The sequence below is a fragment of the Oculina patagonica genome, chromosome 9 (genome assembly GCF_052425735.1).
Source record: "Oculina patagonica isolate OP01 chromosome 9, crgOcupat, whole genome shotgun sequence".
Classification (NCBI taxonomy): Eukaryota; Metazoa; Cnidaria; class Anthozoa; order Scleractinia; family Oculinidae; genus Oculina; species Oculina patagonica.
The window spans coordinates 22,119,395-22,133,141 of record NC_135766.1 but is presented as its reverse complement, the minus strand read 5'-3'; the positions used below and the strand labels follow the sequence as shown (position 1 = coordinate 22,133,141).

The 13,747-nt window shown below is 38.1% G+C and overlaps 1 protein-coding gene across 3 annotated transcripts; it reads right to left on the bottom strand.

Moving 5' to 3' along the window:
* Positions 1-2,037: 2,037 nt before the first annotated feature.
* On the bottom strand, positions 2,038-13,338 carry LOC144666167 (uncharacterized). Of its 3 annotated transcripts, none has more exons than XM_078527533.1 (4): positions 13,238-13,338; positions 7,019-7,097; positions 5,167-5,381; positions 2,038-3,162 (listed from the first exon to the last, which is right to left on the bottom strand). In XM_078527533.1, the coding sequence occupies exons 2-4, from the start codon at positions 7,077-7,079 to the stop codon at positions 3,091-3,093; spliced, it is 348 nt and encodes a 115-aa protein (XP_078383659.1). In that variant the 5' UTR covers positions 7,080-7,097; positions 13,238-13,338; the 3' UTR covers positions 2,038-3,090. The 3 variants fall into 3 exon arrangements, with proteins under 3 accessions (XP_078383659.1, XP_078383661.1, XP_078383660.1); XM_078527535.1 differs by lacking the exon at positions 13,238-13,338 and adding an exon at positions 11,711-11,726; XM_078527534.1 differs by lacking the exon at positions 13,238-13,338 and having other exon boundaries at positions 7,019-7,356.
* Positions 13,339-13,747: the final 409 nt, after the last annotated feature.

Below are 13,747 nucleotides of genomic sequence, written 5' to 3'. Positions count from 1 at the left end.
TTTTTTTAACTACGTTTTTCTTAAATATGTTTTTAAAAAACATTTTATCGCAACTTTTTATAGTCAAATGTCTTAAAAAATCGCTTCTTATTCGATGACTTAATACTATTTAATAAATCAATGAAGTTGACTTAAATTCGAAAGTACCTTGACTCTTAAAACCGTGGAAAATGCAAAGAATTCTTTGAATTTGAATTTGCCGAGTCTGGAGGGAACTTATCTTTAAAGGTAACCTGGACAAAGCTAGTCTCCCTCGCAGCCGTTTTTAGTGTCGTCACGCAACGCTCCTCCCGGGAGGAGCGTTGCGTGACGACACTAAAAACGGCTGCGAGGGAGACTATGACAAAGCAGACTGTTCTAACATAATACCAGAAAAATAAATTCATAAGAGAATATTGCTAGAAATATGGTCAAAGTCAGTTTTGAAGATATCATAAAAACAGACAACATTTTCTTGAGCAACCTCTGTGCCACAATTCTCTTATCAGGATTGGTAACAAGCCAATTTTTGATCATAAAAAAACTCTTCCTTCATGGTGTCCTCAAGATAAAAGATTTAATGAAAGACTCCTGCAGCTACCTTTCCTACAAAGACTCTACTGACAACTACAAAATACAAATACCGTATTTACTCGAATAAGCGCCGCGGCGCTTATTTAATTTTTGGCGCCTCAGGTGCGGCGCTTATTCGAGGGCGGCGCTTATTTGAGGGCGGCGCTTATTAAAAATTTCGACGCCACCAAGAATCTAATCCTTTACATTAATTGAAATAACGTTTTTTGATTGTCACTATTCGCCTCTTGCTGAAGAAAGAAGTGGTGCTAGCTGTCCTAGCAAAGTTCACGGCCTTCACAACATTTACAGAACTACGTATTGTAAGAATGTTGGACAGAAAAACTAATGGGCGAGCGGTAAAACAATCACTTTGAACTGCAAAACATCGCTTTTGATGGAAAGAAATATCCAAGTTTTGTTTTAGAGTTGCTTTGTAGTGCTGTTTTTAGTAAAAACGGATTTCCTTGAATAAGCGCCGCATCCGGACTGCGGCGCTTATTCGGGGGCGGCGCTTATTAACTTTTTTGTCCGAAATGCGGCGCTTATTCGAGGGCGGCGCTTATTCGGGGGCGGCGCTTATTCGAGTAAATACGGTATATCCGCTAAAATATTATGGACTTAAATCTGCCCTTAAAGATCTCTATACGCATTCGAATCTACCAAATGAACCCAATGATCCAGTCGCACCTGAACCTTTCCTCAACCTATTTCTTGAAAAAGGCTAAAGGAAACAAGATCGTTTACAGTCTTCACAAAAACTTGCATCTTCCAAAAGTGCTGTATAGTGAAAAGACAAACAAAATGGAACATCAATATTGCTCCTGAAGAATGCGGTACCGATGACGGATTGGTTAACTGCTTTTATACCATGCCATACAAAATACAGCCAATCAGAGTACAGAAGAGCCGTTGTATATTCAACGGTATTCAACTCAACCTTCCAATAATGCACTGCGTTTTCTTTATCCCGGCGAAATTTAGTTAGCCTATTTTCTATGACATGGTATAAAATAGTTTTTTGTGGTATACCATGGAATATCCCACTCGTCACTTGTATTTTCTTCGTATACACATTCGCCTAAAGGCTCGTGTGTATACCTAGAAAATACAAGTGACTCGTGGGATATTTCATGGTATACCACTCGAAAGCGTTGCATAACTAGTATCGCAAATAACATATATATTGACACAATTTGACTGAAAAACTTCAAAATGTCCAGTTAATACCGCCCAAACCCCAGTATCCGAAAGACATGTTAGTAGTGTCAGTAATGTTAGTTTTGTAAGAAACGTTGATATTGAAAGTAACGATACGTTAACGTTCGTATTGTAAGTATTGTAAGTAATGTTTGTGATATACTTAGAGATTAGGCGTCATCATAAGACAAGTGTTTTCAGAAAATAATTTTTAATATTTTCCACAGTTTATTTTCTTGCATTTTTCCCCTCAAAAAGTAAACAAACAAGGAATCAAACAAACACTTGCAACACAATCAGGGTTTTATTTTCTGCTTATTGTTCAAGTGTGTCTATTAGTGTTTACAAAGTTGTGCTTGAAAATTGTTGTACTAATATAGCGTATCAACAAAGCACAGACAAAACTAGGAAATAATCAAGTGATAAAACATAAACCTTATCTATGGAAAATGACCTTATTCTAAACTGATAGCTACAAGGACAGGCACAAGTGTAATCATGACTGGATAAGAAAAACGAACAGACTAATAGGCCATTTCCGAGTTACCATTTGCCTCTGTTTCAAAACGAGTCTACGTGCTAAACCATTCAAATAAAAATGATTTTGATTTGCATGAAAATGGACCTGTAGGTGAAACTCATTTTCATATGAGTTGTAGGGCATGGAGTTCCCGGTGTTGTAGTCTGGTCTTTGCCCGTTGTATTGTGCTTACTGTGAAATGCTCGGAGATATTAGCTGTATAAGCTACTCTTCAAATCCGAGGGTAAACAAAGTGATGATGATGATGATGAATGGCTTCGCACGTAGACTCGTTTTGAAACAGAGGTTAAAGGTGACTCGGAAATGGCCTACATTCTTTTCATGCACATCTCACAAGAAATTAGAGGGGAACTAGGGGCCTGGGTTCAATTACCGGACCCGGCGTCATATGTGGGTTGAGTTTGTTGTTGGTTCTCGCCTTGCTCCGAGGGTTTTTCTCCGGGTTCTCCGGTTTTCCTCCCTCCTGAAAAACCAACATGCCAAATTCCAATTTGTTCTGGATAGAGGACCCACATGAAAACCAGCTAGAGCTGATGCAGCTTCCTCTCCAAATATAGCAATTTTTTGAAAAAGCACAAAAACAAGAAAACAAAGTTGTTCGTTCTTTTTCTGCTAATGCTAATGCTCCTAACGAGGAAAGCGTACGAAGAGTGAGTGTGATCGTTATTCTTATCGGCCTTGTTGGCTTATACTTGTGCTCGTGCTCATGCTTGTGTTTAAACCCAATTAAAATCATCCTGATGTGTTTTGAGTATACAGATGACGTCATGTGCTAATCGAACACAGCATCGCTGATCTTAAGCATCGTGTTGCTGTTGACGTCGTGCAAAGCGTTTGGATGGAATGCCACGGCGCCAAGGACCGCCAGACTGTTAAAAAAAACAAGAGAAAACATTCAGCAAAGACTCAACAACCGTCAATGGCACATCAACAGGAGACAGAAGGTTTTCACGATTTTACATAATAACAATAGACCTATATACATATCGCCGATAAAAAAAATAAAAAATAAAACTTAAGGTAAAAGCCAGCCAAGGTAAAGACCAGCCACGAAAGTATTCATTAACAATTTACACGTTACGCAATTGGGAATGCTTACGCGATGTAAGGCCAGATTGCACCATCATTTCGACGCTAGCGGGACTTCGAACGCAATGTTCGACGAGTTAGCTTCACCGAAAGGTCTTTGATGAGTCTCTTGGCGGAGACGAAACATGCGTGTCAGACCAGCCACGAAAGTATTAAGGTAAAAGCTGTTAAAATTGATGCTAAACGTTTTCGATCTGTTCGATCACTCATTTCGCCCACTCATGGTTAAAAAGAAGAATAAAAGAAGCATTCTAGACATTCTACATTGCACGCTACCGTCCTGAACTTAACAAACAAGTGCAATCACTGGACCTCACCTTGTTCCCCATGGGAACAGGTATTACATAACTGGTGTTATCTGAACGGCTATAAGAACGTTGAGCGTATACAGATTTTTTCACTCTGATGATGATCGAACAGATCGAAAACGTTTAGCATCAATTTTAACAGCTTTTACCTTAAGTTTTATTTTTTAACAATGGACCTATTCTGAAAGCGTGGTTTGTTTGTTGTCCCATTTTAGACCATGTGATGAGATAATTTTCCTTTTGAATTTAATCATATATATTCATATGCTTGTGTAAATTTTAAACAAAGAACATACCTGGTCCGGAGGAAATGGGAGTTAGAATTATGGTCATGTAAAAACAACTATCACTGGCAAAGTCCATTGTTTGACATAACTTTTTTTTCCTCTAGTGGTAAAATTAGCAGTTGGAACGGTACAGTTGCGAGCTCTGATTTTTTTCAACAGGATTAAAACATGTTTTATAGTTATCTAGTAAGAAACAGTATCAGCGGTTCCACATTTTTCCTCTTTCAGCCTAGCTTTCCAGGAAAAATACAGGCGAGAAAACTTGGGACAACTTCAATTCCATCTGTACTAGACTGACATCAAGATAAGGTTTTGCAATTTTTGACAAAATTTCTTTAATAATTAGAACGTTTTTCCTCTACGATCCTCTAGTGTTGTAATAATTCGACGATGCATTATTTCATAAGCGATTTACAAGAGGCAAACTTTAAGAACTAACAGGTCGCTCTCATTTGGCATTCTTGCAACTAGATTGTGCGACCTTTTCACTGCTCTTTACAAGAGTTAGAAGCGATTTTAATCGTGAAAATGTTAATTTTCGCTCGTAGAACAAAGCTAACAGAAAAGGCCTACTCTGGGACCCAAAGTCGCCGTAACTTTGGGCGACTTAAGGCGACTTTAGGCGATTTTAGCTTATTTTGTCCAAAATTACGGGCGATTTTGGACGACTTTAGGCAATTTTAGGTGACCTTTTACGCAATTTTAGGTGACCGACTTAAGTACAGTTGTGGTATACATGTACATGGGAATCATCATGGTTCACCATAAAGCATTGTTACAGAAAATATCTATACTATTTAAAGCGACTTAGAGCGACTTTGGGCGACTTAAGGCGACTTTGAGCGACTTTAGGCGATTTGGGGTCCCAGAGTAGGCCTCAGAAAAAAAAGAATGTATGATAAAACGATAAATATTCGACAATTTAGGATCATTTTATTTGTATTTTCAGTCGTTTATAAAGCGTTGGCTGAGAAAGTGGCGCGGGTTTTATCAAACAAATGATCACTAAGCCAAGTAATGCGAAACAAAAGCAAACGCGAATTTTAAAGTTCTAACCTTAAGTGGCGAAATTCAGCCCGGGCTGAAATTCGTCACTTAAGGTTAGAGCCATGTAATCGGTTAAGGTTAGAGCCATGTAATCGGTTAAGGTTAGAGCCATGTAATCGGCCCTAAAAGCTCCGTAACTCACCGAAGTGGGGCACTGGTTAGCTGTGTAACCACAGCACTTATAGCTTTGCCAGAAGTTGTTAATGCCTTTATAATGATCCTTGCAGTTTTGGTCCAACTCGGCACTGACATGCTCAGAGTAACATCCGTAACAGCCATTGTACACACATGTTCGGGTGAGAAAGCTGCCACGTGCTGAAAATGGCACTGCTATATCACAGAGATCCCCGGCACTCGCTACAGAGAGAGATGGCCGTTAGAAGCCTTGTTTGCATGACAGAAAGCCTGAGTTTTTATCGTTGGGGGGAGGGGGTAGGGTAGGGCACCCTGTATATTTTTGGGTGGGGGTGTGCCGCTGGGACTCAGAAACCCTTACCCTATACCAGACCATGTTCAGCTGGTTTTGCAACCCTATACTAGACTAGACACCGAAAATACCTACCCTATCCCAGACGTTTTTGAGGTCCCCTGTTTTATGAGTCAAGTGAGTCTATGAGTCATGAGTCATGAGTCAAGCTGATTCTGGTTTGCTTGCGGTTAGCTTTAATTTGTTGGTAAGGGTAGCACTATTTTCAAATTTATAACTCTAATTTAAGATTTGACTCATTGACTCATTGACTCATTTGACTCATAAAAACTTTAGTCTCGTTTTTTTTAGAACTGTATCACTATTAGCGTTTTTGTAATGGAAAACCATCTGTCAACAACGTTGCCGCGATGATTTTATTTACGTTTAGGAAAGCCTCTTTCTCTTCCGAGTTTCTATTACTATTCTAAAATTAATTCTTCATACCACTGATCCGTTTCCCGGCAAATGATACCCTATTCTAGACCAAATTTTTAAAACTCTCTGATTTCTATATCCTATCCCAGACTAAACTGATTGAAAACCATACCCTTCACAGCAGCACATACCTATATAGCTCATATATGGGAGTGCCCTCCCGGGCGTTTTCAGCGTTGTTTCGTTTTGAATAGCCTGCGTAGCTGGCGGTATTGTTGGGTTTTAAGTGAGCACTTAAAAACCCAACAATACCGCCAGCTACGCAGGCTACGTTTTGAAAAGACGAGTTTTGTTTTAACCAACGTAAAAGACGAACTTGTAATTGACGACCGATATAATTACAGGGAATCTTTTCAAATGCTAAATAACCTTCAAGGTAGTAAATCTATAAATAAACGAGAAAAATATTACATAGGAACGATTTGTTGAATTTTACTCTTGTGCCATGCTGAAATAGCAAGAATTTCAACATTAAACCAATCATAAATTTTTAATAAAAGTCACGAGGTACTTTAAATAAGCACTACATCGAATTTCCCTTTGTCTTAATTCAAACCCCCGTCATTCCAACGAACTCCAGAAAAGCCCAGTATTTAATAACTCCGCAACTAACCCTTTTCTTCACACCAACGAAAAGGTAATACAAAGATATTTTATTAACCAAAATTTCAGCTTCCAAAGAGTATTCAAACACTATGAAATCCTTGTCTGAAGCAGTCCAAAAAATGAGAACCGGCTGCCGCCATCTTGGAGTAACTTAGCAGCGTGGCGATGTATGCGTGTCGTCAATGAGCTCAACTATATCTTGCACTTTATTTTGTGCAAAATGATGCTGTACAAAGAGGCATTTCGAAAAATATGCCAATACAAAATTAACAAGGAGTGACAAGTAATTAAAAAAAAGATTAAATTTCCTGCCAAACTTCAAGTTGAGCTCTTTGACGTCACACATACATCGCCAAGCTGCTCAATTTTCTCCTTTAACCTTATATAGAATTCCTGATCATTTTTGCTTTCAATTTTTTATAATGAACAGCTGTGTATATAGTCGTATAACTAACCTAATGAGTATCAATGACAGTTAGTTTACCTTGCATGCACAGAATTGCCATCAACAGGAAAAGCACAGATATCGCAGTGTTAGCCGCCATTTTACTCTTGTTCAGTCACTGAAAATAAAACAGCATTAGTTCTGTTGAAAAACACCGTTAATGCTGATTAAAGCTTATGGGAGGAGAAGGGCATAGGCGGCGGAGCAGGGGGGCAGGGGGGCTGTAGCCCCCCAAACGAAATTTTTGGGGGTTCAGACCGCCCACGTTTTGGTGCCGAAAATATCGCGATCGCAGTGTAAAATTGGTTTGTTAAGATATTCCCTCTCGTGATCGTTTCAACAGGATCGTTTTTGGCGAAGTAATATGTTGTAGGACTTTCAATCAACAAACCTCCTCTCTCCAGAACGCCACTAGTAAAGGTCCGCAAACTGTTTAGATTGTTTTTGAAGTTATCTTTGACATTGGTGACTTCAGAGCCTCATTTTATGCCCTCTGACGACAAAAGAGCTACACAAGAAGCAAGGGTCAAGAAGCACCATGAAATAGGATCGTCTGAACTGTCCTTAAAGAGTAGTGCAAAATGCAATATGGCCAATCAGTTGACACTGCTGTAATAATTTCGCTTGAGAATAAGTCCAATGGGTTCACTTTTCAGTTTGAAAAGTTGTTTTATGTTTACTTGAAAGATGTTGAAAGACCGATCGTGATACATTTCGATTTTGATGAAGTAAATCACAAAATCATGTGACAACCTATATACAGGAGAAGGATTTTCCTTATTGAAACATCACACACACAGCCGATCAGTTGACGTTAGAGTGCAGGTGTTAAGTCAAGGAAGCTAATTTTCGATCATTTGATCCGCCGTTTGTATTCTAACGTTTGCTTATTGAATTTTAAAAATACTTTTGAAGCAGCCAACGTGATATTTTTACTTTTCGTGCAAACGCATGTAACATGATACTTTTGTTTTCCTCTTTGACCGCTGGGACGCAGGAAAGTCTAATTGGATTAATTTGTGGTTTTTACGAAGCCACGGATTTTATTAGTATCCTACCGCATTGAAAAGCACACGACGTTAGGCTTTGATACAAAATTCCAAACAAGTCCCTCTTATTTTAATTTTCGTTGGTTTGGATTTCAGTAAGACATTGAAACAGAAAACGTGATACATTTCCCCTTCTGTTCAAACAAATGTAACACGATACTTTTGTTTTTTGTCTAAAATGTATGTAACGTGATAGATTTGTTTTCAGCATACAGGGCGACCCCTAAACCGCATCAATTAAAACACAGATATTATCGATTTATCCAAGAAATGGTTTTTCAGATTATGAGATGCAAGGTCACCGTTTTTAAGGAAACAGCTTTGCCATATCAAGAATTATTTCACATAAACTTCATTGACATCCAAAAGTTTCATTTAATTAATTTTCGGTTTTAACTTGGCGCCACGGAGTCTACAGGAATCCTCCCACAGGAAGCAGCACGCGATGTTCGTGAGAGTAATACTCTACGCATGCGTTTAGGGCAAAGTATTTTGTTTCAGAAAGAATAGTACCACAAGGACAGCAAAGTGCTTTCTAAAACAAATATATACCTTTGTGTTCTTCATATGAAAAGTAACGTAGGTAAACGTCCCGTATTACCAAGGGCACACGACCTGGTGCTTCCCACCCCCTACCTGCTTCACAGGAATAATTAAGTAATTGATATTTATTAATTAATTGCTGATTAAAAGTTTACACTATAGTGCTTTTAGCGGTTTAGGGGTTTAGCCGGGGGAGGGGGAGCCAAAAAGTTTTGTACGGGGAGGCTCCGCCCCGAGCTCTTACCCCTTACCCTTTTATATACCATTTTGAATTGTACCCCTTTCGTATACCTCTTACTGAAAAAAAGGTACCCCTTTCATATACCTGAAAGACATGGTATGGACTTAGAACATGACGTTTTCTTGTTATTTTCATGTAGCGCTTAATTAATTGAAATAACACAGCCATAAATTGCATCTGTTCGAAATATTTTAATAAAGGCCCTTTGAAAAAACCTAAATGACAGATTTCCATCCTTTCAACTTGTGAAATCCCTACCCTTTTATATACCTGAAGACTGAAAAAGGTACCCCTTTCGGGCGGAGCCTCCCCGTATAGGCCATTATAGGGAGTACCCTCCCCCCCCCCGGGAGTTTAGCAGACGACAGCCCACCAAACCATCACAAAAGTACATTCTGCACTACAAATTACGGCCAAAACTTGTTAAATTAAAGGGATTTCTTTCACTGAGAATAATCGCGAAGAAACGGATGACGTCTTGTCTGCTGACAAGTTTTTACTGCTGAACGATCGAAACTTCAAACATTTTGCATATTTTTGGTCTAGACCGTTTTTAAATTAGCGGTAGGCAACTTAACCCATAAAATACATTGACTTTGAACATCTAAAGGGAAAGATAACCTTAATAGGCGGATAGAAACCAAACTACGGCTATAAACATCGATTTTTTTGAAGACGCTCGAAAACAGCTTGAAAAGTTAAGCCTTGATTTTTCAAGTTGCAATCCATTTCAATCCCAGCCATCCGCAGCCGAAGAGCTTGTTAACAGTTCAGTGCTCTAATATAGCATTTTTTAACAAAAATAGACCATTACCTGTGACACAAATATAATTTTTTTTTTTTTTTTTTTTTAAAAATCTGATAAAATCCGTGACAAAGCCCCTTTAAAATACTTGGATGAATTTATGCGTTAGGTGCATCGGTCCGAGATATCTTGAAGGGAATTATAAATATCTAAATGACAGTTTCCCTACGTTTTTCTTTTCTAAAAATCAACTTTTGAAAGCCCAGGATATAATATCTGTCAATAATATTTTCGCAGAACTTTTTTTTCGCAAAAGCGTAGCCACTGTAATACAATGTCAAAAAGGTGATAAATGCAATCAGTCAAATGCTTCGATGCTTTCACGTCAATGGATGGGAAGACCTCGCCCAAGATCGCCCCCGTTGGAGACAAAAACGGACCCGTAGCCTACGCAGAGGAGAGAAGAAGCAACGTCTAGCTTCAGAAGAGCAAAGAATGAGGCTCCATCTGTAGCTAAACCCTTTCAGTGCAGTCACTGCGAAAGGGACTGCCGCTCGCGGGTCGGACTTCACAGCCACAGCAGGCGCTGTCCCAGCTCCAACAAATAGGATTAGATCCAAGATCATTCGTAATCAAAGTATGCCACCAAATGCTTTCGTTGCTTGATAAATGCTTTTAACGATCGAGAATTTTTGACCAGCTGAACTAATTTTGTCAGTCGAGAAATTTTCATCGGTAAAGAATTAAAACACTTTAAACTTCCTTTATGAAAAGCTCGAGAAACTCCTGCTCTTGTGTACTAAAGTTAGTCATGTCGTTTTTAAATCTGTTAAAAAAAAATTGACTTTAACGGCTCTTACAAAATTCATGCATGAGAAATTCCGACCTGCACCTTGTACTTAATACCTTCCTTGGATGTTGGTTGAATACAGACTGAGATGATTCTTGTGTCTCGATTCGCACGTATTTGACTGACCTTGAGAAGTGTTTGCTTTGAAATTGTTACTTCTGATCATGATTGAATATTTATTAATAGCTAAACTGTCACTCGAATGTGCTAATTTATCATTTTGTGATAAGAATTAATTATGGTATTATGAACAATTTCTGTGCAGAAAAACGCATTTCCTAGTAACTTAATAACGTATTAAATGAAAATCGAAACTATATTTTTACAGCGTTCTAGACAGCTTGGTAGACCATTAGCTTGATAACATTTTAATTTAATTAAACGCTCTGCGACAAGTTCCGTTGTATATTTCTTGCAAGTGTAATTTTAAAATGTCAAATTTGTAACCACAATTTTAGAAAAGATACGGCCATCGCAAATACTTTCCGAACAAAAACTACGACGCTGATTCAAAGCAATTCAGCGTTTGATATATTCTGGAAGTTCGACCTGTCTATTGTTTATTGACGGAGTTTCGGGTTTGATTATTGGTTGTATTGAAAATGTATGCGAATTCTACTTTTTTAGCCAGGGGATATGGGAAAACACTTTTACCTCCTTTTAAGGAGGTGAACTTGTTGTTAAAACAACGACAATTGCTTTCACAAGAATGCCAAGGTCTGAAATGGCCGTTTATATATTACTAGTAATATTTTTATTCGTTTATATCGGTAAAACAGACATGAATTGATTTTACTTCTATTCTACGAAGAAAGTTAGTAACTTATTGTATGTTCTTTGCAATTCAATCCTGTTTAAGATCTATTATCTATCGCACTCTCAAGTTGACGGAGACTAACGGTACCTCATTGCTGTGAAATGAGATACTTTAAAGCTTTAAGCTCTTGTTCTCCGATTTGAAAATCCCGATTAACAGTGAGCGCTTGTCTTACCATTAACGGCAGTCTGTGCAGTTATTGAGAGACTTCTGAGATCTAACAGCCGAAGCCCTTTAAAGAATCTCTCAGAGATCGGGTGTTTTCGGAGCAGCAGCTTTTACATCATTTTATTGTATAGTTTTAACTTTTTAGCTTCATATATCGTTTACTATTATGCATATTCGTATTCAATTTTCAATGTATATAGTGTTTTTATAATATTCTAGTGTAATTTTTAGGGAGGGCCACAGGTTTGTTAGCTTTGCTATTTAGTGTTACCCTCATTTTAAATAAAGTCTTTATTATTATTATTATTATTAACTTACCTCGGCTATATCTTTGAATAATTGTATCAATGTTGAATGCGGGTATAGCGTCCTATCTTAAGTGATTAAAGTCTACAGGGCGGTGATTTGAAAACCAAATTGAGGGTGTGAGAGACGATAAACATGTGGTCTTATTTTATTGGTTATTGATGACAATTCGACTCTGGTGATTGGCTGCATTGAAATGGTGAGCACTATTATATGCTTTTTGCCTGGGGATATACGAAAACTCTTCCACGTCGTTAACAAAAGCGAATGCTTTCGCAAAAATACTGCGCGCAAAATGGTCTTCTCAGATCATTTGTTACTGATACATGAGCGACATTGACGTAATGAGTCAGAAATTTCGCCCAAACTCAAACGCACGACAAATTATATATAACAGCAGAAAAAGATCATAGTACTAGAAACTTTGCCTGTCTCAGCGGAAACGGTATTAATTTTCACAAGCACGTCAAGTGGCCAACATCTTAATCGTTAGAATTCATTGATTCTAAATCAAAAATATTAGGCAGCTAACACAAATAAAATTCGTAAAACGATTTTAAAAAGCTTAAAATTGCGAATTATTCGGTATCGATCTTTACATGCTTTACTGAGAAATGTGGCAAATATTTGTGCAAATTGCGTTCTCTGCCAAGCTTGGTCAGGTTATAAGAAACCTTGGGAATTATTCGTAATAATTAGGCTCAAAAAAATAGTTAAAACTTATGTCGCTGAAATTTATTATAATCTTAAATAGTTGACTGGTTTTAGAGTGAAGGAAAACTTTTTTCTTACGGACCGTTTGTATTCCTTTTTTTCTCTCGAATTCCAACAAGTAGACGTTATCACAAGGTCACCTAGTCTGAACACTATAGTTATACCCAATTTATAAAGGTTTGTGTCGGAACGGAACAGTTTTGTTTTAAGTGGTATATATTCGAGACCTTGGTGCGAAGGGCTTACATCCATGAACAAAAAACTGCGAACGGTCTTCTCTTCATAAAAGCAACGTCTCGGCATCAGTCCACGGCATAAACCCAAAATCTACTACAAAAATAATGATTTACGCTGTTGCTCGGTTAAATTATTTCTTCAGTTGTTAGCCAGCTCGTTAAGCCCGTTTGAAGCGATTTCGGAGAGTAAACGTTTGGACGTTTGTGTGTACCTGTACGTTAATAGATATACTCATAGACGTACACTTGTAAGGTGTTCCAAATTCAAGTATTTCATTTTGTCAGTCACAGATCTGGCGAAGGTATAAACTTTATGGACGGTTTACAGTCCCTTTTTTTCTGGAAGTCCAATTAGCAGCTTTTATAGTACATGTAGGCTGCAATTACATGTGAGACGTGACTGTTTTGACCACACACGCGCACTCGCAAGTTGACGGAGACTATCGGTACCTCATTGCTGTGAAATGAGATACTTGAAAGCTTTAAGCTCTTGTTCTCCGATTTGAAAATCCCGATTAATAGTGAGCGCTTGTCTTACCATTAACGGCAGTCTCTGCAGTATTTGAGAGACTTCTGAGATTTAACTTACCTCGGATATTCTCTGAATAATTGTAACAATGTTGAATGCTTGTAGCGTCCTATCTTAAGTGACCAAAGTCTACAGGGCGGTGATTTGAAAACCAAATTGAGGGTGTAAAGGATGGTAAACATGTGGTCTTATTTTATTGGTTATTGATGACAATTCGACTCTGGTGATTGGCTGCATTGAAATGGTGAGCACTGTTATATGCTTTTTGCCTGGGGATATACGAAAACTCTTCCACGTCGATGACAAAGACGAATGCTTTGGCGAAAATACTACGCGCAAAATGGTCTTCTCAGAGCATTTGTTACTGATGCATGAGCGACATTGATGTAATGAGTCAGAAATTTCTCCCAAACTCAAACGCACGACAAATTATATATAACAGCAGAAAAAGATCATAGTACTAGAAACTTTGCATGTCTCAGTGGAAACGGTATTAATTTTCACAAGCACGTCAAGTGGCCAACATCTTAATCGTTAGAATTCACTGATTCTAAATCAAAAATATTAGAC

Coding starts and splice junctions, on each gene's coding strand:
- LOC144666167 (XM_078527533.1), bottom strand. CDS start 7,079: ATGGCGGCTAACACTGCGATATCTGTGCTTTTCCTGTTGATGGCAATT. Junction 5,382..7,018: donor GGCAATTCTGTGCATGCAAG/GTAAACTAACTG, acceptor CTCTCTCTGTAG/CGAGTGCCGGGGATCTCTGT. Junction 3,163..5,166: donor CTAACCAGTGCCCCACTTCG/GTGAGTTACGGA, acceptor TTTTTTTAACAG/TCTGGCGGTCCTTGGCGCCG.